Here is a 27978-nt window from a genome sequence, read left to right on the forward strand (position 1 = left end):
TATTTTTTATTTTTAACATAAAGTATAATACACTTTCAAAAAATAGTCACTTTATATTATCTACTTTATTTTTAGTCGTTTAAGTCATTGTACTATTAAAATTTGTCACCAAAATATAACATACTTTTATCAAATGGTTCTAATGTTTAGATTAACTAAACTACATACTCAAAAATCATCAAGAATATACTCCCTTTTACCTTTGTCTCACTAAAAGTGTCCAATATTAAAATTTCAAAGTACTTCTTTTGCAATTTTGAATTTAAATATATTTGTTTGTGTTATATAATACTTGATAAAAGTTATATAATTTGACTGGGTTTTAGATGTGTTTTCAATGGCATAACTTTCATCGAATGTTATATAACACAATTAAAAATACTTAAGGTCGAAGTTATAAGATAAAGACTTTGAAAATTTAAAATTAGACGCTTCTAGGGGGGGGGGGGGTACTATAATACCCTATTTCTTTCGAATTTTCACAAATACAAACTGAAATCGCAAACTATGGCTTGCGGTTCCAAATATGGCACACCATGACTTGCATTTTTGCAAAATCGCAAGCCATGATTTGTAATTTTTTAATAGCTATTTTGTGAAACTAAAACAAATTGGATATTATCATATATTTTTCATGATCTTAAGGTTCTTAAGTTAGTAATCTAAATGAATACACCATTTTTTTTAAAGTATATTATATTTTGGTGAACATTTATTAAAAGTAGGGTATACTTAGTGTTTTTAAAAATTGCAATTTTAAATAATTTGCAGGTCACGTACCTAGTAAAACTTACAAGTAAACCAGATATAAGAATAGCGACTAGGGATGTTGTTTATAGGTTGCGATCTTGCAAAAATGTACGTGCTAGTGTATGATTTTGCAAATATGCAAGTCATGGTGTGCGATATTCAGAATCGCCTCCCCTGACGTACGATATCAATGTGTTTGTGAAAACTCGAAAAAAGCAAGCTATTATCGTATATTTTTGATGACTTTTAGGTATTTTGTTTAGTTAACCTAGGTATCAAGACCATTTGATGAAAGTATATTATACATTGGTGATAAATTTTAATAGTAGAATGACCTTAACAACTAAAAATTAAGTAAATTATATATATTGACTATTTTCTAAAAGTAGGTTTTTTTTTTTTAAAATTTAAAAAGTACATTGACCTAGATAACAAAACAAAATTTATATAAAATTAAATAAAAAGAAAAATGCTAAAGAAAATTTTAAGGCTTTACTTAAATGATTGTAAATTTTAACAGATATCAACCATGAAACGGTAGATGATTGACCTGAGCCCGGTGGGGCCGTCTTTCTCCGTATAAAACCTACCAAAACACCGTTTGACACTTTCTTCCTCTTCAAATAAAAATATATAAAAAAAGAAAAAGAAAAATGCTACTTCGCAGCTCGTCGAACCCGGGCCTAGACTCGTGGTTCCGTCGTCAGCTGAATGGTTCATCACCACCGTTGGATCTCATCCGGCGCACCCCGCCAATTAAACTAATCACCAGAGCTTCTTCAGAACTCCACATCTCCACCAAAACCAATATCTCTTCTTCTATTGCTGCTGTTGACCAAGATACCAACGCTTTTTTGTTTTTAAAATCTGGGTTTTATGACGACGACGGTGACGATCGTGGGGTAGATGTCATGGAGGAGGAGGGCGGCGACGGCGGCGGTGTCGGGAAAGTATTCGGACGCGGTGGGAATGGGAATGATCATGAAAATGAGAATCATAATGATGGAACCGATTCTTATTATCTTAATATGATTCAAGCTAATCCTGGCAACTCTATGCTTCTCAGCAATTATGCCAAGTTCTTGAAAGAGGTACTTATATATATATATCATATCTATGTAGACATACATATAATAAGCATAAAAATGTATCTGCCTTTGCTGTTTTACATAAAAATATATCTATTTTATATATTATTAAAATTGGGTATATTTGCTAGTTAAGAGGTCATCAATAGCAAAAGTTAAAAGCTTGGTAGGTTAAAATGGTAAATTTCAAAGTTTAATGAAGGTGGATGCATTTTTATGTAATTTGTGCTAATGTGTATGTCTTGTGGATTGAATTTTGTTAAATTGTGTGTGAATTTGATTCATTATTAATGAATGTAGGTTAGAGGTGATTTTATCAAGGCTGAAGAGTACTGCAGTCGAGCTATTTTGGCGAATCCGAACGATGGAAATGTTTTTTCAATGTATGCTGATTTGATCTGGGAGACGCAAAAGGATGTCACTCGTGCACAAACTTATTTTGATCAAGCTGTTCAGGCTTCTCCTGATGACTGGTACGATAAATGACTGATTTTTATCATTCTTTTTCGCGTTTGTTTAGTGTTGCTAGTTATATTTATGTTTATATTTTGTGTTTGATGATGGTGCAGTTATGTTATGGCTTCTTATGCTCGGTTTCTTTGGGATGCGGATGACGATGAAGAGGAAGAGGACGAACGTGATATGAACGTGTTAACGCCAAGTTTCTTAACAGGAACTTCACAACCGCCTCCAATTGCTGCAGCATCTTAGAGATCATTTCTCTTTTGTATATTAGCGGAGATAATATATAGTAACTTTCTAACCCCATCTTTTTTTCTGCTTTTTAGACACTCCATGTGGCGATGTCTCTAATAATAGATATGTTTCTATTATAATGGATTTTGTAATTATAATGTCACAATGGTAATAAAATGATATTACGACTTCTTGTTACTTTACTAGCGTAACACTTCTATATGTTAATATGTTATTAGGTTGCTTTATTATGAGAGGAGGTTTTCCCTGTTCAGGTTACATTTGGAGGGCCGAGGGCGACTCTTTGACTAAGATGTACGTGGCCTATCCCCGTGACTGTCACCAAACCCTTTCCCCAGCCACCCCCAAGATGTTTACCTAGGTAGGTTTGAACAACTGAACCTGAGAGCTCTTGTGAGGACAACATAACGTCTGACCACTAGGCCAATTTGGTGCTTCTTATTTTATGATAATTCATCAAGTTCGTTGGTCGTTTCTGTCTAAGCAGTTAACATATAGAAGCGAAGTCAGTGTAGTATCTGAATGATGGAGTCTGAGTTACAAGTAGCACTCACTATAGTATTTCAAGATGAAATTTAATATCTATATGGGGAATAATAAAGTCAATAAAAGATATTAGGAGTGTAGGGCCATTACCTTTTGTAAAGAAGTGATCAAATGAATTGATTGGATGAGTTATGATAAGAAATCAATGGAAGATTGCGTATTATTTAGCTGTTACCTGTTGTTTTGTTTCTGGGAAAAAAATATCTAGCTAGCACGAGTTGCTTGGAATTGAATGAGACGTTCCATATACAGGGTTATGCCCCACAGCTGCTTGGAAGTATTGCATATTTATTGACTTGATTTCGTTTGTTTTTTAATTGATAATTCGATATACAAGGCCTTGTGAATTGGTATATACATCACATGTCTAATGGATTGTCGAATCATCATTTTAAATTTGTCTATATGCATGTTAATGATTAGCAAAAGTAGGGCCATCACCATGAAACACTTCTTCTATTCATTAATACAAGTCCTCCATGGTAGGTGTTATTTGTTTCGATTATGAGAAGGTGGAAATCATTGCAACTCTTTTGTCAAAATTGTTCTCTTTTTTTTTGGGGTAAAAAGATCACCTAAGTTAGCTTAAATTGTTCTCATTTGCTGCTTTTTATACCCATTTATGTGCTGAAAGTAATCTTATAGAATATATTGTGGACTTAACAGCATTGTTGATGTGAGATTTATGATTCTTTTTGCAAAAAAATATTTCAGCTGTATATTACTATGTATAAGATATTGATGATGGTACCCCAGAAGCTTGTAAAATCTTAAACGAATGTAAGTCGTATACGTAGTCATACTCTATCGAACTAGACAGCACATCTTGGCTTTGCTGAACATCAGCTGGCAAGGACACTGACAAATTAAAGTGCTATTGTGCCTTCTCATGCAAACTATGTGATGATTTGTCTTGCTGCATCAAGTATGTTCTTTGGTTTAATGTTTAAATTTGACTGGACTAAACGACTACCAGAATCAGCTAAGCTTAACAAAGAAGTTTGTTAAGGGAAGATCATTAATTACTGTAAGTGTTCAATCTCATAAGCATACCGATGATAGTTTGTACAGAAAAAATTGGTGGTTCTTGTCTCTTGGAATTTGCTTAATTTACTGATATCCATTACCAGACATATGAATTTAGAGGACACTCAACACATAGTTTGTGTGCACATGCACCATGCCTTGTCTTGCGAATTTAATTAAATTTTTATCAGTAGATAACACTAGTTGATCTCTAAGCAAAAGAAGTATTTTATTTTAATGTATAAATCTGGCAAGAGAGAACTTCCAAAGCTTTCCTGTGTCATTATATATCTGTAGAAGAACTACATCCAAACCTTTTCTATAAATCAGAAACTGAGTTCTCATTGTTCAAAATAGCCAGGTTCCCATATGAACATATGATTTTGTGTTAGAGAAACTAAAAAGCGATCAATGTTGTAACATCATGATGTGTTTTTACTGCCGAATCAAGTGAAATCGAAAAGATTGAAGAGGTAACTCTCTGAAAAAAGCTCAAGAAATTTGTACTCATAAAATAATGTATCATTTGCTTTGATTCGCAGGCTTATGACTGGTGGAATTAAAGTGGTTGCTTATTGCTTACTGACGGTGATAGATATGTGAGTTTTTTTTCATTTGAGTCCTTTCCCTTTAATCATCAGTTGTAGTTCCCAAGTTAAAGAAATTTTGGATTAATATTAGAAACTAAAAAACAAGACAACAAAGAAATTACATTAAGTGGTTAAAAAAATAATTTTAAATTATCCAAATCCATCCGAGAACAGATCCTGAAACTAACCCCAATCCTAGGAACAGGGCCATCACAACTGCCGCCATTTCTGCTTCTGAAGGTGGCACTGATTTAGGCGCCAGAATCATAATGACACTTGTCAGATACCCATTGCTGAAGCCCAAAATAACCGTTAAGAACACCACAAACACCTCGTTCTTGAGCCATTTAGGTCCATGTAAGCAGGCTGTGAATAGTGGATATAACAGCAGCCTTCCCAAACAACCCCATGTAGCTTTAGTGATATTCTTTAGAACATAAAGTGCCGTGAACGATTTCCCAGCAAAATCAGCAATATTATAAGTGGTGATCAACATTATTGGATACCAGTCCTTAAGGAGTTCTGACTCTATGTTTTCGGCTAAAAATCCTGGAAAAATGGACAAAGTGACAGTATATATTATAAAAATTCCTAGGGCAGGCCATTGAATCATCTTTGCTACATCCCAGAGTTTAGTTCTTGAGCTGGAAGGATTTTGTTGAAGTAATTGAAAATGTTGTTCCATGACTGACAACTTGTACAACAGGGTACAACAAACCATGCACATCAGCAAAATGAGTGTGCTAACTAGGAAATATAAGTGTGCACTTTTCTTGAGCCCTTGTGAATCATGAGGGAGTGATGCTTTCGTTATTATTCGCAAGAGAGATACCAAAATTCCTGAAATATGATTGTTGTGAAGTTTTTATTGTTAGCTCATGTTGTAAGTTTGGAAATATATGTTTTGAACCTAGCTGTGACCAAAGTGATTGTTTGACGATATGATAATCTTTTACGTATCGTCTAACCTAATCTCAGAAACTTTTACCCATATCTTGCAAGATGAACCTTTATTTTTCACAGGAGTAGCCTTTTTTTGCCATTTGATCTAATTTACAGACACCCAAATGAATCAATTATCTGATTATGAGTACATCTCTTATGACAAAAGACCCCCAAACACATTCTCTTAAACTTGTGTTGGACACCTACTTATAGGATGCTAATTATTTAAAAATACATAGTAGCTTTCAACACACGCATCCAGACAAAGCTTATTGAATTTCTTAATACAATACACTATGTTTAGTAATGATGGGATTGTCGTTGAAGTTATGATATGGTAACAAATTCCGTGATATGGATCTTTCTACTAGGCTACATTTTGAGCCATATGGTACAATTATAAAGGACATCCAAGTGCTATAGTGTATTAAAATAAGACCAGTGTAAAACCTTACCCGTTTTGACCCAGTTTCCAACCATTTTGCCACCTACATTTATAACATTCTAAAGTGCTTCTACTTATACATTATATATAGCAGGTCCATGCTTGAACTTCTACCAAAAATGGAATGGGGCAGTCATTCAACTATGAGATAATTAAATAAGGGTGTCAATGCTAATGGAGGTTACCTGATGAAGCAGTTCCAGCAAAAACAGCCTGCATGTATTCTTTAGGCAATTTTCCTGCTGATCCTACAAGGCTCCCTCCAATCAAGCCATCTGCTAATCCACAAAACACAACTGATGAAACGACCGCATAAAATGATGAGCTGGACTTCTTGGGCATATCCTGCCAAGCCCAGTCAATCGTTGGAGTTATCATGAGAGACACAACAAACATGGTGAATCCAATGTTCATCCTCACTTGGAAGGTGACTAATTTACTGAAACTTGTCCAACTTATCATCATAATCAAAACTAGAAGTGAAGAACTCATATAAGCTACTGAAAACACTTTCTCTACATGTTTATCTGGATAAAGATAACCAAAATAATCAATAGCTGTTATTAAAGCGTTCCATGGTAGCAAATTACCAGCACCTAGTAAGAAATGGATTATATACGCTATTTTGTAGGTGTCTTTTGGTTCAGTTTGATTGGGTTTGATCTTCAAACTCTCCATTATGGGATCTTTAGGTTCCTGGTAGACCTTTTGTTCTTAGAACAATGCATTATATAAGCTTTAGTCAAAGGGCCGGTGAAAAGATATTTTGGTCCTTAAAGGTGGATTAAAAGGAAGATTCTTTCCAATTCTTTAGTTATGGATCATTAGAAATCCGCCTTTAGTTCGAGGTGATGTGAGTAAAGTATCTCATATTTTCATAGGATGGGTGTCTTTTACTTTGCATAGCACAATCCATCAATGTCTTAGAAGAGCAATGATAGGAAATTTTTTTGCTTTATTTATTTACTTATATTGGGGTGACAAAACATCTAAGGATACAGTGTTTTGCTTTCTTTTATCTATTCAGATGTTTCTGTTTTTATTTTTTCTTGAAGTACAATTTGAACAGCCTATGATCACACTCAAGTTGCCTAGCTGATTCTCATTGTTTGATTGACGTAGACTAGGTTTTGAAGGCTGATGTGCTATGAGTTCGAATCAAAGTGTTGCAACTTTATCATACAATTACATTGATCTTGTCCTACTTGGGGATGTATACAGATGGCAATAAATGGTTTGTGATGTTTATTTTTACACACACACACACACATTCTGCTGTTACAGCACATACTGGCATTCTTTAATGTTTTGATCCCTTCTAATCATATTGCAGGAATCGTTTTAGTTTTACCATCGGATCATTTAACACTTTGCAGTCTATATGGTCCATCCTCTAGCTTTTCACTGGTAATATATTCTCCATATATTCTGATTTTCACCTTTAAATTATCCTCTGTTCACACACAATTTGTCTTGTGTGAGCATGTTCGGATTATTCCCAGATTTTATTTACTTTTGGCTAATGGGTTGTATGAAGTCTTGGATTGACGGGTCTGGCGGGTTGGGTAACAGGTCAAGATGGGCATAAGTAATTTATTTAGTTCTGATCAAGACAGTCCATGCTGGGTTAGGTTAATCTATAAACATTTTTTTTGTTTGTTACTCATATTAAGAATTTATGTGTTAGCGACAACTTGAAAGATCTTTATAATGCAAGTATTTTAATAAAAACGATTTAGGATATTGCAACGTCCAACTATTTGAAATATGCTTTGGTGACTTCCAATCCATTTGACTTGTTCTCCTTGACTAAAGTCACCAAACCTTTTTATTGGGCCCGTTTGAGATTAAAGACAACCCTTATCAACCCAGTGATAAAAAAAATGGGTGAACTTGCTTCCTCTCTTGACTAACCTTGAATTTTTGAGATTTCTATATAGCTGGCATAATGTAAAAACGAGTTTCCGTGTTCTGATTACCCTGGGAGGGCAAATTTTTATACTCAAGATGTACGTGGTTACCTGAGTATCTTCATGACCATTTCCGACTCTTCCCTGGCCAAGAGGATACCTAGAGGGGGTTTGAACCTGACACTTCCTGTGAGGACATCAGGTCACTTGACCCCTAGGCGACCTTGGGGTCAGTTTACGAGGTAAATAACAGACATAATGCCGTTCAAAAAAAATAAGAATAAAATAACACACACAATGTATAACCTATAAATATGAGGTAAATATTTTCTATGTTCATAACAACTGTACTATTTATGTTACATGTTCAATCTTATCTAATCAGTGCCAAATATAATGTTTCTGATGAAGAGTTTGAGGGTGGGAACACAAGGTTTAAGATGATAGGTTGTAATTTAAAGGTGAAGTTCAGAGACCAGTTGTTAAGGTCTTAAGTGTACATCACCATCAAAATAGTGAACCTATCTTTCTTTTAGGGTAGGAAAGAACATCAATGGAGCTAATGCAATGGCTCATGATTTTGAAATGACTCTTGGTGAGACCAAAAAGCTTTAACTAGATTCATGGACCATTGGCTTAAGTAGAACTTGATTCTTTTACTCCCTGTACATTTCTTTTTCTTTTTTCTCTTTCTCATGTGGTGCTAGGCTATAATCCTCCACCCCTGTCATTTCACCTTTCAAATGTTTAATCTGATGTGTTTTTCTTGTACTTTTTAAATAAAGTATTTAGCACTCTCTTAGAAGTTTTGAACCATGGTTAATTGGTAGGTTTCTAATTCACCTTGTGATGAACCCATACTAAAACTGCTCATGATCAGCATTTGGTTAGGTTAATTATGATTATCTATTTCTTACCATGTATCATAACTTTAGCTGAAGCAAAGGTGTGCAATATGATTGACTATAAATACTTGTCTTGGCCTTTAGGATGTGAAGCTATTGTATGATATTAACTGCAACATTTCAAAATTCGAAGCAATATATTGACCTAGTATATTCAAATCACCAGGTTATAACCTTGAAAAAGACGTCATCGTCGGGCTTACACACTCCCATAATCAAGGTGGCACGGGTCTAATACCAATTATAATATCTAAAATCCGAAACAATGGACCGTCTCAACACATTCGAATCACAGTTTAAAAACATTATAAAGATACGCACAAGTCAACACATGTCATCAAAGTTCTCTTTTCTATTCATCTATGTGGGCCGGTGGTTGAAGCAGTTAGACTACCTAAACAGGAAAAAGTCAAAAATTAATTCATACTCCATAACCACAAATAGTTATGGCCCATCTCTGTTTCTAGTGGTTTAATTCAAATTACCCTTTCGAATCTGTAGCGGATCCAATGGGTTAGATAGCTTCTTTATTGGGCCAAAAGGTTTCTAGCAATCTAGGATTCTAGCCCAAGTGCCTGACAGTTTAGTCATTAATGGCATCTCATTTTGACCATTATCTGGTAAGTGGTAACCCTTTTTTTAAGAACTGCAGAAATTTTATTTCAAAAAAAAAACTATCCAATTACAAAGTAAATCTAGAATAAACCATAATAACAATTCTAGACCCTTTTTGAAACATTAACTGGTAACTCTGTATAATTAAAGTATATAATCATTTTCTCTTCTAGGTTCAAAGGACAGCAAAATAGAATATTGATATGTGAAAATTTTAAGTAATGATAATATACGAACATTATGCAATACTGTCTTCACTGAGTTTCTTTAGTTGGTGATTAGCAAAGGTTATGTTTGTATCTCCAGAAATGAATACATGATACATATTCAGATATTACTAGGATAATTATGTCATATTGTCATGTATAATGTTTTTCAGGTTATGATATAAAATGATGTACTTTTTGTTTAGTTATATAATTGTATCGGTTTTGCATTTCCTATACAAGATGGGCAAATTGTTCAGTTCAATGTAAATATCACAATAAAGAAAGAGATATAAATATAATTAAAAATGGATGTTACGATTAAAATCATTATCATAGATCGTTCTTGTATCGGCAATATATATGAGAGCCTAAATGTGTGATAACCTGATGATAGTTGTTTGACAATATTATGGCGAAATGCAACCTATATGAATTCAAGATCAAAATGCAAAAGATCGTATACAAATTAATCTTTTGCGTAATCGACATGTTTTTGATGAACAAGAATCATAAAATCATAAGATTCTTAAAATGAGTTGAGACGGAAAGATTGGCCGTCCTTTTTTACTTGTTGTGGATTGATGGTATACTATACGTACATCCCTTTCAAAGACAATCCCATGCTAACTTTGTTCGATGACACTCCATTTCGAATGTTTCTTTCAAGAAACCATTGGAATTTGGACTTTAGCATGTCGTGTTTTATGGTCGAGAACTTATTATGTCAAATATCAATATTCTTTCATACACTACAACTTTGGTAACTTTTGAGATCCTTTTTTTCATTTATGTCACACACCCTTTAAAACGATTTCCATTGTTAGGGTGGTTTATCGACTCAACATTTCATCACTCACTAATTAACTGTTAGGGGTATGTTATACTTTCTTCTATATCTTTGTTTGTTTCATATCCAACCAAAAACACGATCACGATGCAACTATATGTGTTATCGACGTTTTACTACGCTGTATGAGATTATAGAAGATGTCCATACATTCTGATCATATAAATAAACAAACAAACTAAGCCAAAAATAAAAAGTCAATTAAAAAAACAAAGAGAGAGGGTCAAGATTTACCTCTATACAATCTATTATAAGAACAGGATGCCATTAGAATAATCATATCATAAATTTATACCTGATTGTTGTTCTAAATGTTCCCCACTAGTATAGTCCCAAACACTTGGAATTTGTAGGAATTTATCCATGTTATCATCATATTTGACATTGCCTAAGAGCCATTCAAGCATCCAAGTTGATGGGACATTTATTATCTCTTTGGGACCCAACATTCAACATTGTTTGGTGTTTATGAAAGGGAGGAAATTCTTTGATGACATGGGTGTTTGTCTGTCTTTTAAGATAAACATCAATCATAAGGTCTTAAAATAATGTGCAAAATAATTGACTTCATACTTTAATTCACTGAAGTATCTTAAAGATTGATCAATAGTTGTATGGAGAGACTTCAAAAACACCTTTGAGTGTATTATATAATAACTTAGGGTGCGTTTGGTTCACAAATTCTGATGGAATTTGATGGAATTGGAATTTCATTCCATTCCGTGGTACGTTTGGTTGTCAAAAGATGATGGAATTTCATTCCATTGGAATGTAAACATTCCATCAAATGATGGAATCTCTTTTTCTTGGGGTTATTGGATGGAATTTGATTCCTTCATTCTCTTGAATTTTAAGAAAACAAAAAACATTCAATCAAATTCCATTCCTTCAGAATCTAATTCCATTGATAGATTTCATTCCTTACAAAAACATTCTGTGAACCAAACGCGCCCCAGTCCTATGATCTTTCTCCTTAATATAAAACTTGTTAACTAATGTTGTATCTTAGTAATGCCAAGTAAAATAAGATAGATAAACTAACTTTAAACTATATTATTATATTAAGCATCACCTCTCAAAGTATAACTTTAAACTACCTAAAATACTTTATTTCTTTATTTACTAATTTAAACATCCATATCTTCTAATATATATATATATATATATATATAGGGAAAAGTGAGTATGAGGCTGTTATGCACCTAACTTGAGTGAAAAACCCTTCACATACTAATATTTTAATATTTTAAATAAATACATGGCCCCCCATGATTTTTACCTTTTAAAAAAAGGTATGTGAGGGGTTTTTCACCCAACTTGGGTGCCTAACAGCCTCATATTCCCTTCCCCCATATATTATATATATATAGGGGTTGAATATTTTAAAACAAGTATTAAAGTAAAAACAAATAGGACAAGGTCTTGACCCTTAGATCATGGTTAAGTTGATGCACGAAGATTTACGTATCAATTGATGCACAATGATTTTCATGATGCACGGTGATTTCCAGTGAAGAGAAATCTAGTGTTTTATTCGTTTTACTTTAATGCTTATATATATATATAAGAGAAAAGTGAATGTGTGAGACAACACCACCCAGTTTGGGTGTGATTCCCCTCACCTCAAATTATTTTTTATATATTTTTATACTATATTGATTTATGTGCAAAATAGATTAAAAAGTGTTGATGATTTGAGGGGAATCACACCCAAGTTGGATAGTTTTGTCTTACACCTTCACTTTTCCCTATATATAACACCCTTAATAAAATAATTTACAACATAAACAACTCAACCCTTAAAAATAATTACACCACCACCTTTAACATTAATTACTTTAACATTCACCATTATTGCCGCCCCAACACCCGTCACCACCACCGCCGCTCGTCATCACCATCGCGCCACCACCATCACTCCAGCATTGCGCGAGCAATTGACTCGTTATTTTAAACATCTTCGTCTTCTTTTAACATATATCTCTATATCTATATTATCTAAAATCAAAATCAGTGTGGTCTCTGAGAATGGTATAAAAAATAGTCCCGAAAGGCAAAATGAAGAAATAGTCCCCAAAAGTTGTATAAATTTAACCTAATGTTTGTTGATTTTTCAGTCACATAACTTTGTTAATCAAAATCTCACTTACTCTGTTATCAAAGTTTTTTTTTCGACTTAAAAATAATAATAAAAGTATAATACTTCAAGCTACAAAATCTAAATTTTTAGGCCCTTAAAGAAATTAGGCCCTAAGCTTATGCCCTTCTTGTCACACCTCAAAGAGAGCTCTAATTAAAATGATAGTTTGTATAAAGTTATATCTTTATTTTTCTTTTTAGTTCTTCCATACATCCACTCATTGGACGGCGTGCACCCTTTTGGGGGTTTCCTTAGGGACTGATTCACTCCGCGTAGATTGACTGAATGCAAAAAACCTTCCACTAACAGGCGATCGTGTTTTCACAAAATTTATCGTTATTTATCACTTGACACCGCTACTACCACCAATAGTGCTATCACCGACACCACTAGACCGCATTCCCACACTGTCACCGCATTGCGTGGGTATCATGCTCGTTCTAGTTTAAGAAAACACGGTTACTTTGTTGGGCCTTGTAATCGAATAAAGAGCATCAATTTTGCGTATGATATTATTCGAATTTGTGTCATGCAAAGAGTGGGGTTCTTCTAGCTACGTTAAATCACTTCATTCATTCCACAAGACCACAAGTATTCATGTTTAATTTCAAGATCTTTTCTCATGATATTTTTGCTACATATTTGATATGTCTATTTATATCATCACAGCAAATACCAATGTTTAGTAGATGAGCTGGTCAAATATATAAATATTTGCTGTAAGTACTGTATTATTGTTGTATTCCTTCTTTCTGTTTTGGGATATGATAGAGTTGTGAATGAAGGTTATTAATTGTTTAAAAAAATAATAAAAATTACTTTAATAGTTACATCAAATGACATACTTCTTACATAGTAATAATATTCGATTGAAACATAACAAAAGTTATTGTCTGCACTTTAATTTGGTACTTTCAATAAGAGAAAAAGCTCAAGTAACCTACACTTTAATCAAAATTTATCGACTACTCTTTCTATTTTAATTTTTCTATATTATTTTGAAACCACTATGTTTGTTTTGCGATAGGAAAGTTTCTTGCTATTTAGGAACGTTTATTCCAACATTTAGTGGGTAGCGGTGGCAGGTGGTGGTAGCGCATGACGGTGGTAACATTGGCGGCGACAGCAGCGATCGGTGGGGGTGGCGGCAGCAAGTAATATATATTATTAATGTACACGGTGTAATTTTGGAGAATTTTTAACACTAAAATTTCAAATAAAAATAAGTATATACTAATATAGTATTAAAAATTTGAAACGACCTTTTGACATGAAGATTTAATATCATATTTCAATGTTCGGAATTAGTGATAGAGTATATTGTTATAATTTCCTTTAGAAACATAAGACTAAAGTTTTGTTTTTCATTTGTTTTGCAATTTTTTATTTTTTTTTAACATTTTGTATTGCAATTAAATACATTACATTACCCATGTCATTAAATATACAATTAGTATGAAAGAAAGGAAAAATAAAATTCTATAAGCAATAATATTTTTAAACACTTATAAGTTATAACCAATAAACAAATGTTTTTTTTTTTAAATTAAAAAGAGTTGCTACATGTTCTTTAAATTACAAATCCACAATTATCGGGACAACAAAATTGATATTTAACATGAGGTTTAAGTTGTAGAATATACTTTCGCTTAACACAAATACAAACTAGATATAACAGAAAATAAAATTGTTAGAAGAAAGTAATTCCTAGTTAGCTCAAGTGGTTAAATATTTGCCTTACAAATAATGGGTTTTGAGTTCAAGACTTGAGAAGTACATAGGAAGTCTTTCTATGAAGGTTTTGGTTTGGGTATACCCAGGTTCAAGTCTGAAGAGGCAGAGTTTACCCCTATTGATCGTCGTGCTTTCGAGCGGGTTAGTAGGGGGTTTTCTCCCATCGGGTATTTGAAATAGGCATTTTTACTTCGAGGGAGTTCTCTAACACGGACCCGGTTAAGACAACGTATGTTAGACCTTTCGCAGTCGAATCACGACATGAAGTTCTTAAGCGAAATTCACGTTAAAAATAAAATAAATTTTAAAAGAAAGATTGTGGGGTTGATATGATGAGTTTGAAATGACAAGAAATGAAATGTAGTTAATGAAAATGCAGACATGAAGTGACATTTCAGATTCTGGTGCAGCCGTTCCTCCTGCTCTCACACATTCACCCCATCAATAAAGACAGTCCCTGATGCTCTACCATAGGCCTATTTTTAATATTTTTATATATATATTTTTACCGACTTATTATTAGTATATCACTATATGCTACTATCTTTCTAATACCGACTCTAAAGATTTTTAGATTTACAAAATCATATATACTTAAATGTTAATCTTCTTTTACGTGTAGCTTAAAGTCTAGTTAGTTCAAAAAAAATACTCCTTTCGTTTTCTATTGTAAGGGTGAAATTATAAAATGCTTCTTTCGTTATTTTATTATAAATAATTTTATTTTTCATTATTCTATTCTAAAAAAGTTGCAATATCTGTAACCATATCATTATAGTACCGTTACAATGCTTACAACTAGGCGTAAGCAGATGATGTGACCTGGTCCAGGCCTGATCATAAATGATCCAAACCGGTCCATCTAACAATCACAGGGTTGGGTTTTAGGTTTTGGCCGGCTCGACGGGGTTTTGACCCGACCGAAAAAAGGATGAGCAAATATCCCGACCTCTTCCAAGCCCGACTTGAAACCGGCCCGCCCGACAACTTAACAAGTCAGGCTTTGGTTTTGATTATCGTGCATCGGCAGGTTTCAGGTTTCATCGCGTCACGCAGGTCATGCCTACTTATAATATACATGAAAAACCAATCAAAACAGATGTTGACAACGACTTTCTAAAATAACATGACAATCTTTCAGTTATTTATTGTATTTTGACCTTAATTGTAACATTTAAAGGCTTGAAATATTGAAATTACGGTGAAACTATGATGAAAGTTACTAGTACCTCACATTATAACTTCTATCCAAAAACAACATAATTAGTTGAAGCCCTAATTATGCCAAAAGTGGAATGCATCTTTATCTATAAATCATGTTGTTTTCCACATAGATAGAGTAGATTGGAAAGCCAATAAGGATGATGATATGCACATTTATATATGGACCACCTAATAAACTTTTATGAACACCAATAAAACTCAAAGCTTGAAGCCATTGATTGTATAGACTGCAAAAGTGGTGTGGTGGATGAAGAATCATGAGTTACAAGAGAGATTACTAAGAATGTGGTCCAAACCAAAAAGGCTTTTCTTTTATTAAAGAGCTTAAGCTTAGATTTTGTTGTTTAATAGCTTTATGGTACTACTACATATGTGCATTGGACACAAAAACTTTTTTTGATGGATTTCCACATATCTAGCCTAGGGTATAGAGGTAACCCTTTTTCCATCAATATGCTATTTCGACATCAAACAACACCAATTTTGAATTTGTACATTAGATTACTTATTAGAAAACTAAAACATAGTAATTTCCATTACTAATTAAAGGTAATTGTCATTTAATTTTATTCTATATAGGATGCAAAACTTTCTTATATATACCACACACACTCGGTATAGGAATGTACACTGTCCAATTTGTATACTCGGTCAAACATATATACATGGATCACTCTTGAGATTTAATAATCTAATTTAAAATCGATTGATAGAGATAGAACACTATCAATTAATTTGTAATTTTGAAAAAAAAAAAATGCTTTGCGAGTGTTCTTCAAAACCTTGGTCTTTAAGAAAACATATATGGGGTACTAAATAACATTAATATATTCATTTTTTTAGCATTAATATTGCATCTTATTATATATATATATTTCTTTATTTTGAGAAACATTTTTTTTAAGAACCATGAAACTCTTAGATAATATAATTGTTCACATGTTTTTTTTGTTCATTCACATGTGAAATGATATAAAAAATGTATGTTGTAGACAGAGACGGCTCCACAATGGGGGCAGTGTGGGCAACTGCCCCCATTCCAATTTTGGTACAATGTAATTTTTTAAAGGTATATTTGTAATTTTGTTCTTAAAAAATATAAATAAACAGAAAATACATACAAATGTCACCATCGTTGTCATACGCATCTTATTTGGAAGTATGTTACTTATGTTAGAAGCATTAGTTTTGAGATAAAATCCTCTATTGATAAAGTAAAAATCTTGAATTATTTTGATTTTTAATAGAGTTTAAAAAGAGAAGTTGAAAAAAGTGTTGATTTTTAATAGAGTTTAAAAATAGAAGTTGAAAAAAGTGTTTTATTTGTTTGAGTTAATGTATCATATATTGATAAATAATATAGCTGTATGTAAAAATGATATTTTATTTTCTAATTATTATATAATAGTAATCACAATAGTCAGGTGAAAATTTATGTGGAGACTAAATTGCATATCATTGATTTCGATGAACTTATTTTATGTTGTTTAACATAATACAACCCCTTCTTCTGCACATTTGCCAAAATTACAAAGACCAATGTTCAAGTTCCCAAAACTTGTACTCACACGAAATTATTTTTAAGAGTCCATATTTTCTAATTCTCATGTGAGGGTCAATTTTTTTTAAGAAAAATTTTCCTTCAAAAATGACTCTAATAAATATAACAAGAGACTTTTAAATTTGTTCCCTTACAAAATAAGTTCTGGCTTCGTTCCTAGTGTAGAAGAAACTTTTTTATGAAACCTTCAAAATAGCCTTTTATGAAATGGTGAATGAATTTGTTCACATTTTCTGTTCACATGTGACAAACGGCTATATGTAAGGTTTTGAAAAAAAATTTCTTCTGTAACATATATTTTTATAACATTTCACATGCTAATGAACAAAAAAAACATGTGATCCAATATAAATATTAAGAGTTCTCACGGTACTTAAAAAAAAATGGGTTCTCAATATAAGGGTCACTTATATATATATATATGGATTCTACCAGTAACAACCACCACAATTTCATGAGATTGACCAGAACGCTTGATCTGTTTTAAAAAACATTTTATAAATTAAAGTATATATATATATATGATCTTTGCCTACATTTTATTTACATGAATGAATAATTGTATACCCTTAAGCAATAATTGTACTCTTGCAATAAATATGGGGAAGTAATCCAATCTAAAATCTAGAAGCATGCATATATATATTACTAGTGCTCAAGCATGTTCGGGTAGTCTTAAGATATATAAATCTTATAATAATTGTGAAACAAAAAGTGTATCACCAATATCACAACTTAATGTATACGAAAGCTAAAAAAGAAACATATGAAAATTAACTCCATATAAATATTGGTTCCAGTTTACCTTTTTTTTTTCCAACTTTAGCTAAATAAAAAGAGAAACAAAAAGTGTATGACCAATATCACAACTTAATCAATATGAAAGCTAAAGAAGAAACATATGAAAATTAACTCCATATAAATATTGGTTCTAGTTTACCCTTTTTTTCCAACTTTAGTTAAATAAAAAGAAAAACAAAAAGTGTAGAGTATATAATTTGAAAAATAGATACCAGTTCATCAACAATGACCGTTTCGAACGTTTTGATTTTCTTCAGGTTGTTCCACTCCGAAACAGTTTATACATGTACAACACAGAGTCGTAGATCATGTTTAACGTGTGTTGGCTTAAGATTTTTAAAATGAACTAATGTGGTCTTATTTTTTGTTGTTGAATAAGAAGTCATAATGAATCTATAATTGACAACAAATTTAATTAAAATAAATAACAATAACATAAGAATCAATATTAAATAATAAAAATAATAATAATAATAATAATAATAATAATAATAATAATAATAATAATAATAATAATAATAATTAAATATGAACAAAGTATATAAATTAAAAAACCTTTTTTGTAGTCGATCGTAGCTTTTTTTTTTTTTGCCGTAAGATTTTTCTTAGAGTTGAGAATTTTTGAGATTTTTTTCAAGGTAGTATGTATATAAGATTTTTTAATTAAAGGTCGATCATTTTCTATTAAATAAATATTAAAAAAATAGATGATTAATAAGTGTTAGGTCGAAAATCGACCAAGTATAATTTGTTCAGAAATATCTGAAGTTCAGAGAAGATACTTCTACATAAATTCTGAGGAGTCTCTCAGAATTAGTTCTCTGAAGCTTCACCTCAGATCAAGATTAGCACACCTGAAGACATTCATTCTGAAGTCGAAGACTGGAGACTGAAGAAGAGAAACTTCTGAGAAGCAGAGCTCTGAGAAGATTCTACCTGATTGAAGATCTGAAGCCGCTCAGTGAAAAAGTATTTACAACACTTTTTCACTGATTACGAGGAAGTCTTTTTGTAGTACTTTAACTACCTTTACCTGGTTAATAACTTTAAACCTGGTATTGTGTTAGTTTAAGTAAAAGTTTAGGAATAAAGTATGTAATGTCACATCAAAAAAAACTTACATACTTTACCTAAAACAAACATGTTGGCCTTTTCCATGTCATCAAGACATGTTGGCCTATAAATTTAAGACTTCTCACAATTGTAAAAATGTTTGAAACTTTGGCATTACAACTTGTGAGATATACTCCAAGTAAACTTACGAGTATTTCCTTGTTGATTAGATCATTTATATTTCAAGGTTGTTTAGATACTCTCACAAGTGTGATTATCTTTGTTCCGCAACAACATTTGTATTTTGTTTATATGAATAAATAAAATACATTGAAAAATACATCTCGACTCATTGACATAATACTATTTATATAGTTTCAAGCACTTGTTACTCGTTCTTATTTATTGTTCATTATCCATATCTGGATCGTAATTCTGAACTAGTCTTTATCTAGATCAGAATTACTTGCCAGTCGGGTTACTTGATATACTTGCTATATACTTGTTATATCTTGTTATTTGAACTAACATCTTGTGTAAGGAACTCACAATAAGGAAAGAGTATTAGGCTCAATGAAGGGGATTAGGGGTGACAAGTGTACCACAACCCCTTCTTTTAATTATATATATTATAGATATATAGATATAGATATAGATATAGATATAGATATAGATAGATAGATGTGTAATATAATCTACTACGAGTATTTCTTTAATGCATGATAACAATAAAAATGTCCCAGTTTTATGTTCGTCGTTTTCTTTTAGAAGTTTCAAACTTTTATTATTCTATCTCTTGACCATGGTCTTCATCTGATCGATATAACTTACCAATTAACTTTCAAACATTATCAGAGAGAGATATTTTCCCATTATTTTACTTGGTTTTTTTCTTTTAACCTTTTCCTTTTTATCAATTCAACCTGTATGACAAATCAACTCGGTTTTGAATAGAGAGGAAATCAGTTAGAATTGTCCCCGTGTTGTTAATAAAAAAACAATATATATATATAAAAATAATCGATCTTTAATGAAATCATCATGAGATCAAGAATATGGCTCCACTTACCAAATATAGCAAGGCCATTTAACATGGCAGTGTTAGGCAAACACTATTGAGAAAAACTCAGTCGAAGTTGACAACTGATCATATATATGAATATAATATAATATTAGTAATCTATTCGTCAAAGTGTGCAACTTCGATCTAAATTTGTTAAGAAATAGTACTTTCAGGTTTATGCCTCAAGGACATATAGTAAATTTGCCTCTGTTTTTATTATAAATTTGTAGCATTTTATTTGGTGGATTTTGTCCTTGTCATGTCGTTTTGTTATTTGTTTTCCTTCTCTTAATATAATAAACCATGTGTATTTCTGCGTGCATATACCTGCATTTAATTTCATACAGAAAAAAACATTAATTCTGCTTCGATCAGTACACACTTATATGTGTTGTACATAAGACGTGTTGGTTGTACATAAGAGATGTGATGGTGTTCTTGTTGACAGTCATATCAAATGTTGAGTCTATACGGTATAAAATGAACAATCAGTGGATGATTGAACAAATTTGATGGTTCACTCCAATATATTCAATCAAATACATCAATCAGAGATTTAATTAAAACGTTGTGTGTGTTTGTGTTTGAGTCAGAGAACCAGATAGAATTTCAACAAAGAGGAAAAGAAAAAGAAGTGAAGATTATTCTGAGCGTTCTAGCCCATAAAAACTGCCTAAACGGCAGTTATTTGCAAGAATTTCTAAATTGTCATATTTGGACCACGTCGGGGACTATCGCCCCTTGGACCCCCCTCCCAGAGGCACTGTCTCCGGATCCATGTCCCTTCACCCCTAATGTCATTATAAATCGTATAATCGTACATTTCATACCTCAAAACCAATCTGATAACTTATTATGACGATGATGATCAAACTAGCTAACGGGAAAACGGTTGATTCACCTCTAATCCTCTATCAATTAGCATCACTAGTTATTAATAAGTCACACTTGGTATAATTCTTTCACACTCAATATATTAACTTGATCCGATCGTCAAAAGTAATATGGGTAATTAACAATGACATACTCGTACTGCTATATATGCACGGCAGCACGAGCATCCTAGCTACTAGTTTATAATCGATGTTTTAGTGATCAGTTTTACAGGAGTAACAAAGAATGACTTGTGTTAATCACTATTGGTAAATCAATCACCGTAGCAGTTACACCCATGCTAGTACTCCGTATATATGAATGCATGAATATGCTTATCCATTGTTATAAAGGCATGTACAATAATATACTTGGAAGATTTTATTGGGAAATTAATTTGAAGGCTACCCAAAGTAGCCTAGCTAGCTACTCCTACTTTGACAACAAATCAAAATACACAAATAGCATCATCACTCATATGCATGATTGTAAATTACAATTTTATAAAAAGAAAGAAGAAGCAGCCAAACACTACTTTATATCCTTAAAAACAAGTTAATATAAGGCCATGATTTAATTTCTTAGCTCAAATATAAATATATATATATATATATATATAAGAGGATTTGCTTTATATGTCTTCTTAAGTAGTAAAGCTTAATTGATTCATTATTTCTTGAATAATGCCGCCCTCGATCTTAATCTTTTTTCAGAACCTTGCACGCAACTCACCTGCATTAGACATTGAAGAAGCTTAATTAAATTTAGATTATGATTATTTATTGGTAATTAAAACAAGTATTTAAACTCTAAGCAATTCTTTGAGGAAATTAATATTAATTAGATTGAGTTAGCATATATAATACCTCATCAAGTTTAGATTGGTGATTGTTTGCTTCCAACATCAATCCAAAATGAATGTGAGGGAAATGTGCCCACTATAATTAAATTCAAATATAAATATTAATATCATAATATACACATAGATAATAAAAAATAATAATAGTATATTATATCAAGTCGTACATGACACTACTGTGAAAGCCACCAAACAAAGAAAAAGAAAGCAGGGGTGTGCAGAAATTTTATATCATGCGCACTTACATTTTTTGCAGCAGTACTAAAAGCTTCTCTGTGGCTGATATCTGGATTATTTGCCTTGATCCTTTGGATCTCCTCCCTAGAATTGCGCACATCATATAATTTCATTTAATTCATGAATTCTGATCGATCATGATAATTTAATGGCCGGCTATAAAATAAATACAGTAATTTTTTTTTACAGTGTACATGTTACTCCATATAGTAACAATATCTATACACAGCTAGCAACAACCATACCCAATCCCGGCCTGGCTAGGGGTGAGTATGGATCGGTTTGATTCGGTTTTTGGCTAAAACCGAAACCATAACCGATCCATTCGGTTTTTAGAAAACCCAATCCATTGGATTCGGTTTTTGTTCGGTTCGGTTTATCGGTTTTTTGGGTCGGTTTAGATCGGTTTCGGTTTTTGTTCGGTTTTTATTATAACTTTTTTTTTTAACTTTTTTGTTTATTATGTTATAAATTTAATTTTCAATTGTTAACAAAAAAAATTATGATATAGAAATTAAAATATAAAGATGTTTTTTATCGACTAATTATATTTTTAAGGTGTTAAAATTGATATAGCTTTTATAAAATGAATTGATTTTCGTGTATGTTTTCATCTAAAACATACAATTTATATAGATTTGTATACTAAAAAGACAAAAAGTTTAAATATATTAACATATTTACAAATTATAAGTAATAAATATAAATGTAATATGATATAAATATTAAATAATTAATATATAATTGATTCGGTTCGGTTTTGATCGGTTTTTTGGCATATGAAATCGAAACCCGAACCGACCCGTTCGGTTTTAGAAAACAAAAACCAAACCAATGGATTTCGTTCGGTTTTCGGTTCGGTTTTGTCGGTTTTTTTCGGTTTTTGATTTTCCGGTTCGGTTTTTGCTCACCCCTACGACCTGCATAAATAAACGGAGTATTGGTACAACAATATATAGTGTTCTTACTTTATGAACTGGTTGTATGCAGAAGGAACTCGTTGCCTCTTTTCTGGAGCTGACCATACACAGCAAAAATAAATTGTTATCAAACATTGCGTGATATAATCTTGAACTAATTAAATACGCGATCCATATTAATTATGCCTCTTTAATTGTTTGCATAATTATCTTTGAAATGCTATTGAACATATAATATCTCTTCATGCATTTGGTATTTATTAATTTATATATATCAAGGAAAGAATTGAAAGAAACTCACGGCGACTGATTTTTGGGTCACTAGTGATGACCGGAGACGACCTCATTGGCATTCTACTGTTGTACTTTGAAGAGGATCCCAAATCCACCCTATAATTTGGAGGAGTGTGCATAGGAGCCTTCTGATCGAAATATATATATATCTATCATCAGTCTAGTGCATATTTCATTGTGTAGCACTCGTATGAAATAACATTATATATATGCTTGAATACCATGAACTTGTTGTAATATTTCTACTATGTGACTTTGACCAATGACTAATATTGAAAATCAAAAACTCATGAAATTTAGGGTGTGTTTAGTTCAAGAAAACTCTTTTGTTTTCCATTTTCATTTTTCAAGAAAACATGAAAAATAGGAAACGCGTTCAAATTGTAATTTTTTAAAAAAACTTTCCTAGAAAATGAAAATTCCTTTTTTCAACTTTTGCACTAAAATTAGAAAACTGTTATTTTCAGTTTTTGTTTTCACTTTTCTATTTTCTAAACCTTTTATAAACCTAAAATTATAAAACAAATGAATTTGAACATGTTTTCTAATTTTCTAAAATGAAAAAATGAAAACTTCTTCTTTTATTTTGAATGCGTTTTCAAAATTTTCAAAGGTTTTTTATAATTGAAAAACCTTTTCATTTTCTAGAAAATTAGAAATGGAAAAGTTAAAAACATTTTTTGCAACTAAACGCACCCTTAATATTACACATTCATCAAGTTCTACCTTAATTACCCCAATGCTACTACATGTGCTCGTATATATATATATATATATATATATATTACTTTTTGACTATTCGGTAAATAAAGAAAAGACAATTCAATCATACGTACTCTTATAATTTCTCATATCATTTATCTAGCACCAATATATATATATAGATTACGTGGACGGACTATTTTACAGTTTTCGCCAAATATAATTATAAAATGTCGGTGTATAGTAGCGTACAACAAAGTAGATAACCAACAATTTGAGATGAATTAAGTAAATCATATAACATTAATATAGTGAAAAGAGACATTGGAGAGGATTGTTTGAATGCTACGAGTACATATTTTTCATGTCACATATATATATAGAAGAAACCTAGCTATACAAACTTTGGGTTTTAACCTAACATTTTAATTATCTACGATCGAACAATAGTTAATATATATATATATATATATATATATATATGTAATCCGTATTTCTTTTTTCACTTGGGATGAAAAGGAAGTGAACCAATTAAAAGACTTAGCTAGATTGAAGTGACTGGATCAGTTAGAATGTAAAAGTATAAGTTAATAAAAAAAAAAATCACAGATTTGAATGACACTTGCAGTCAATATTGTCCCAGACGTGTATCTACCATCTCTTTAACCTTATTCAGTGTGTGTGAGAGAGAGAGAGAAAGAATTAGTTGCACAAGTAAACGACAAATTAGCTTGGTTGAAAAGATTCTTAAACGTGGTTAATCAGATTATTAATGAATATGAATAAATAAATCGATATAAAAAGAACAAACATTTTTTTTTCTTTTAGCTAGCTAGGACTGACGCATTTATGCAGATGTTGGCCGCAAACATAAACCCTATGGAAAATACGGCGGTTAGACTGCTAGAGTTCTTGATGTAACAGCAAAAAAAAAGTTTAAAAAAAACAGACCACTATGTTTTATGTTTGTTCTTTAGATTATCCTATGTATGACCTAGAGTCACTAGCTCCCCCTATATATATATATAATAAATAAATAAATTTTCTCAAAAAAGTACAAGTTTAATTTATTGACAAATATTCACACCTTGGTCAGCTCCAATTCAACACGTACGTACAACTGAAATTGAATTTAACAAGCTAGCAGCTGCTTTTTAATCGGTTTTCTAACTTTTGAAAGTCATAACTCATAAGTCAAATATTTACTGTTCCAATTTGGTTTCGTTGGCAAAATGGCCAACAAGAATGAATAAAAATTTCTTACAAAGTTGGTTGCAAGTACTTTTTAGTAAATTGGTACTCTTTGGCTATATGCTAATTGTAAATTTAATATGTAAATTCATATTCATGGCTTGTTTTTCTGACTTAAACCAACAGCAAATAAACTCGATCATAAGCCATATATAAAATGAGATATAAATCTCATCAAAATACACACAAACATACTTCAAAATAAGCTTAATTAACTAGCCAAACATCCTATATATAATTAGATTAGTCATATGTATACATAAAAGATCTTCGATTATATACAATTCACAAATTAATAAGTATCTAAATTAATTGATACTCATATATATAGCATGGTTTTCTAGACCATGGCAGTTCATTAATTATTCATTTTGAAATGACCGGTCCAAGTTACATACAAACATCGGTGTCGATTTTGAGAGTAAATACGATCTGATTACAATCGAGTCGATTTGAACTAGCTAGTGTTACATATTATATACTGGAGTATATATATATATATCACATACTACTATTAATTAACATTAAAAGAAAAAGAAATGCAGGTAATTAATCACCTGGGAATTGTGATGAGTAGAAGAAACAGAAGAGTAGTCTAGGGAGGTGGAATTGGAAGGAAAGGCAGCAGCAGCAGCAGCAGCCATGCCCATATTCACAGACCACATATTGGTACAGTGTCCACATCTTACTGTCACTATTTCAAACAAGCTGCTGCATGGTACACTCACCTGCATTTTATTATACATTTCACCACCCATCAATAATTATTAATTAATTACCTCCAAATCAAGTTAGTTTACTCGATTCATAAGTTCAATCAACAACACATGATCATTTAACTTAATTCAATTGTCTTTAACTCCACAAATAACACTACTAACCTTTAGGGTTCATAATATCACTACTACAATTTAATTAATGTTCAAGCTAGAACCCTAAAAAATTTACTACTTTTTAGGATACCAGAAAAGTTTGATTTCCAATTTTTAGCTAGATGTGTAATTCATAAATATTAACTATTGTTATAGTATATACATAAAGATCAAGATATGAAAGAGAGTCCAATTGAATGGAAAGTGATACAAGTTTGATCTAATGCATATATATAGAAAAATCTTTACAAAAAATTGGATCTAACTTTGTTTCTTCTTCTTTAATTCAACACATACATAATCTTTAATTAAACTATACATTAAGAACCATAAAACCCTAACTTTCTATCAACACATGCAATGATATATGTTTAGGAGTGCTGATTGCTGATAGCCTTTTTCTTTTTAATTAATTGGTCGATCAAAAAAAAATTACACTAATTAAATAAGAAGTTGTGTCATTTGATAATGGAAAATTCCACTAGGAATTAATTAAAAGTTTTGATGTTGAATGGTTTTTGTCCTAGTTTTGTTACTAGTCATTCAAGTACAGTCCTTGGCTGTGTGTGTGAAAGAGAGACCGAGAGAGAGAGATTTCAGATATTTGAAGGACTTTTTTTTTTTTTTTTTTTTTAATCTTTTGACTACTACAATTTTTATAAGCTGAAGAATTGAAGAATGAGAAAAAGAAAGCCTCAAACGATGGAGACTTGACTGTATATATATAATAAGCCTCAAAGTGATAAAGAAAATTACTTGACCATTTTTCATCAAATTTAATTGGTTATTAGTTTTCAATACATATGGATGACAACCAAGAAATCTCATCTATATCCCAACTACTCACACATAACACAAAATACACACAAACATATATATATATATATATATATATATATAAAGAGTATGTACCGCAAGAACGATATTGCAAAAGTTACAAGGGATGTAACATAGTTGCTCAGAAGCTGCTGCTGCTGCTGCTACATCTATGCAGCTGCCACTTGACATCTCTCTCTAATATATATATATATATATAATGATCCAAGATATATATGTATATATAATTGAATTCTATCTCTTTCTGTAGAGGATTAAGCGCTACTGATCGATCAAGGGAGAGAGCTGATCGAGGAAGCAAATAAGATTGAATGGAATTTGTGTGTGTGAGTGCTCAACAGTTGGGGGAGATCACTACAGTGTGTGTTAGTTTCAAGTCCTTTCTATTTATAGAAGAAGAAAGGGAGATCAAGAAACATATATAGATATATGTGATGTGTAATATATCTGAGGGGGAGAGAAAGGGGGAAAATGGGATAGGATCCAAAGAGCTAAGGGGGGGCAATGGCACTATAACATAAAGGTTGGTTGGTTTTCAGATAGTGCTTCTTTTGCGGGCCCTATTTCATGCACCTGAACCAGCTAGCTGCACAAACTTGCTCGCTCGAACCACATAGTTTGAGTCACTCCATAATTCCATATTGTATACATATGTTGTATTGTCTGTATATATATGTAAAATAAGATGGGCATACTACTCCATAGAAATAAGGCATCTCCTAATAAACATCTCTTCCTTATTTTTTTTCATTGCTACATCAGTTTTTCTCTATCCAAAAAATACTCAAGAACACTTACTCCCAATAGAACCTTGAAAGTCCCAATGTTTACAAAATTATTGTAAATTAACCACTAATGTAAACTACTTGAAACAAGAACAAGAAAGAAAGAAAGTTTAGTTATATGTATTATAAACTAAACAGTGAATACATGGTCGGTTGGTTTTACAATAAGAACAAAGAAG

General features: G+C 31.7%; 3 protein-coding genes across 5 annotated transcripts; 1 reads left to right on the forward strand and 2 right to left on the reverse strand.

The window, feature by feature from the left end:
- Positions 1 to 1358: 1358 nt before the first annotated feature.
- LOC122595909 lies at positions 1359 to 2732 on the forward strand. Its single transcript, XM_043768387.1, has 3 exons — positions 1359 to 1841; positions 2139 to 2311; positions 2408 to 2732. Exons 1-3 carry the CDS (start codon positions 1404 to 1406, stop codon positions 2547 to 2549), a joined length of 753 nt encoding a protein of 250 aa, XP_043624322.1. The 5' UTR covers positions 1359 to 1403; the 3' UTR covers positions 2550 to 2732.
- Positions 2733 to 4782: 2050 nt separating this feature from the next.
- On the reverse strand, positions 4783 to 6785 carry LOC122596665 (equilibrative nucleotide transporter 8-like). Its single transcript, XM_043769284.1, has 2 exons — positions 6293 to 6785; positions 4783 to 5557 (listed from the first exon to the last, which is right to left on the reverse strand). Exons 1-2 carry the CDS (start codon positions 6783 to 6785, stop codon positions 4863 to 4865), a joined length of 1188 nt encoding a protein of 395 aa, XP_043625219.1. The 3' UTR covers positions 4783 to 4862.
- Positions 6786 to 21400: 14615 nt separating this feature from the next.
- LOC122595337 (axial regulator YABBY 5-like) lies at positions 21401 to 27641 on the reverse strand. 3 transcript variants are annotated; one of them, XM_043767682.1, is made up of 7 exons: positions 27090 to 27641; positions 25863 to 26033; positions 23360 to 23480; positions 23107 to 23149; positions 22147 to 22222; positions 21909 to 21980; positions 21401 to 21774 (listed from the first exon to the last, which is right to left on the reverse strand). In XM_043767682.1, the coding sequence occupies exons 1-7, from the start codon at positions 27183 to 27185 to the stop codon at positions 21712 to 21714; spliced, it is 642 nt and encodes a 213-aa protein (XP_043623617.1). In that variant the 5' UTR covers positions 27186 to 27641; the 3' UTR covers positions 21401 to 21711. The 3 variants fall into 3 exon arrangements, with proteins under 3 accessions (XP_043623617.1, XP_043623616.1, XP_043623615.1); XM_043767681.1 differs by having other exon boundaries at positions 23107 to 23155; positions 23360 to 23477; positions 27090 to 27639; XM_043767680.1 differs by having other exon boundaries at positions 23107 to 23155; positions 27090 to 27637.
- Between the last annotated feature and the right edge of the window lie 337 nt (positions 27642 to 27978).

Source organism: Erigeron canadensis, chromosome 4, assembly GCF_010389155.1.
Source record: "Erigeron canadensis isolate Cc75 chromosome 4, C_canadensis_v1, whole genome shotgun sequence".
Lineage (NCBI taxonomy): Eukaryota > Viridiplantae > Streptophyta > Magnoliopsida > Asterales > Asteraceae > Erigeron > Erigeron canadensis.

Excerpts from the sequence above, each read along its gene's own strand:
- LOC122595337 (XM_043767680.1), bottom strand. The coding sequence starts at position 27,185 with ATGTCAAGTGGCAGCTGCATAGATGTAGCAGCAGCAGCAGCAGCTTCT. Across the intron at positions 23,481-25,862 it reads CTACTCATCACAATTCCCAG|AAGGCTCCTATGCACACTCC; the intron begins GTGATTAATTAC and ends TATTTCGATCAG. Across the intron at positions 21,775-21,908 it reads ACCAATCTAAACTTGATGAG|GTGAGTTGCGTGCAAGGTTC; the intron begins GTATTATATATG and ends TGTCTAATGCAG.
- LOC122596665 (XM_043769284.1), bottom strand. The coding sequence starts at position 6,785 with ATGGAGAGTTTGAAGATCAAACCCAATCAAACTGAACCAAAAGACACC. Across the intron at positions 5,558-6,292 it reads TGCTGGAACTGCTTCATCAG|GAATTTTGGTATCTCTCTTG; the intron begins GTAACCTCCATT and ends ATCATATTTCAG.
- LOC122595909 (XM_043768387.1), top strand. The coding sequence starts at position 1,404 with ATGCTACTTCGCAGCTCGTCGAACCCGGGCCTAGACTCGTGGTTCCGT. Across the intron at positions 1,842-2,138 it reads ATGCCAAGTTCTTGAAAGAG|GTTAGAGGTGATTTTATCAA; the intron begins GTACTTATATAT and ends TAATGAATGTAG. Across the intron at positions 2,312-2,407 it reads CAGGCTTCTCCTGATGACTG|TTATGTTATGGCTTCTTATG; the intron begins GTACGATAAATG and ends ATGATGGTGCAG.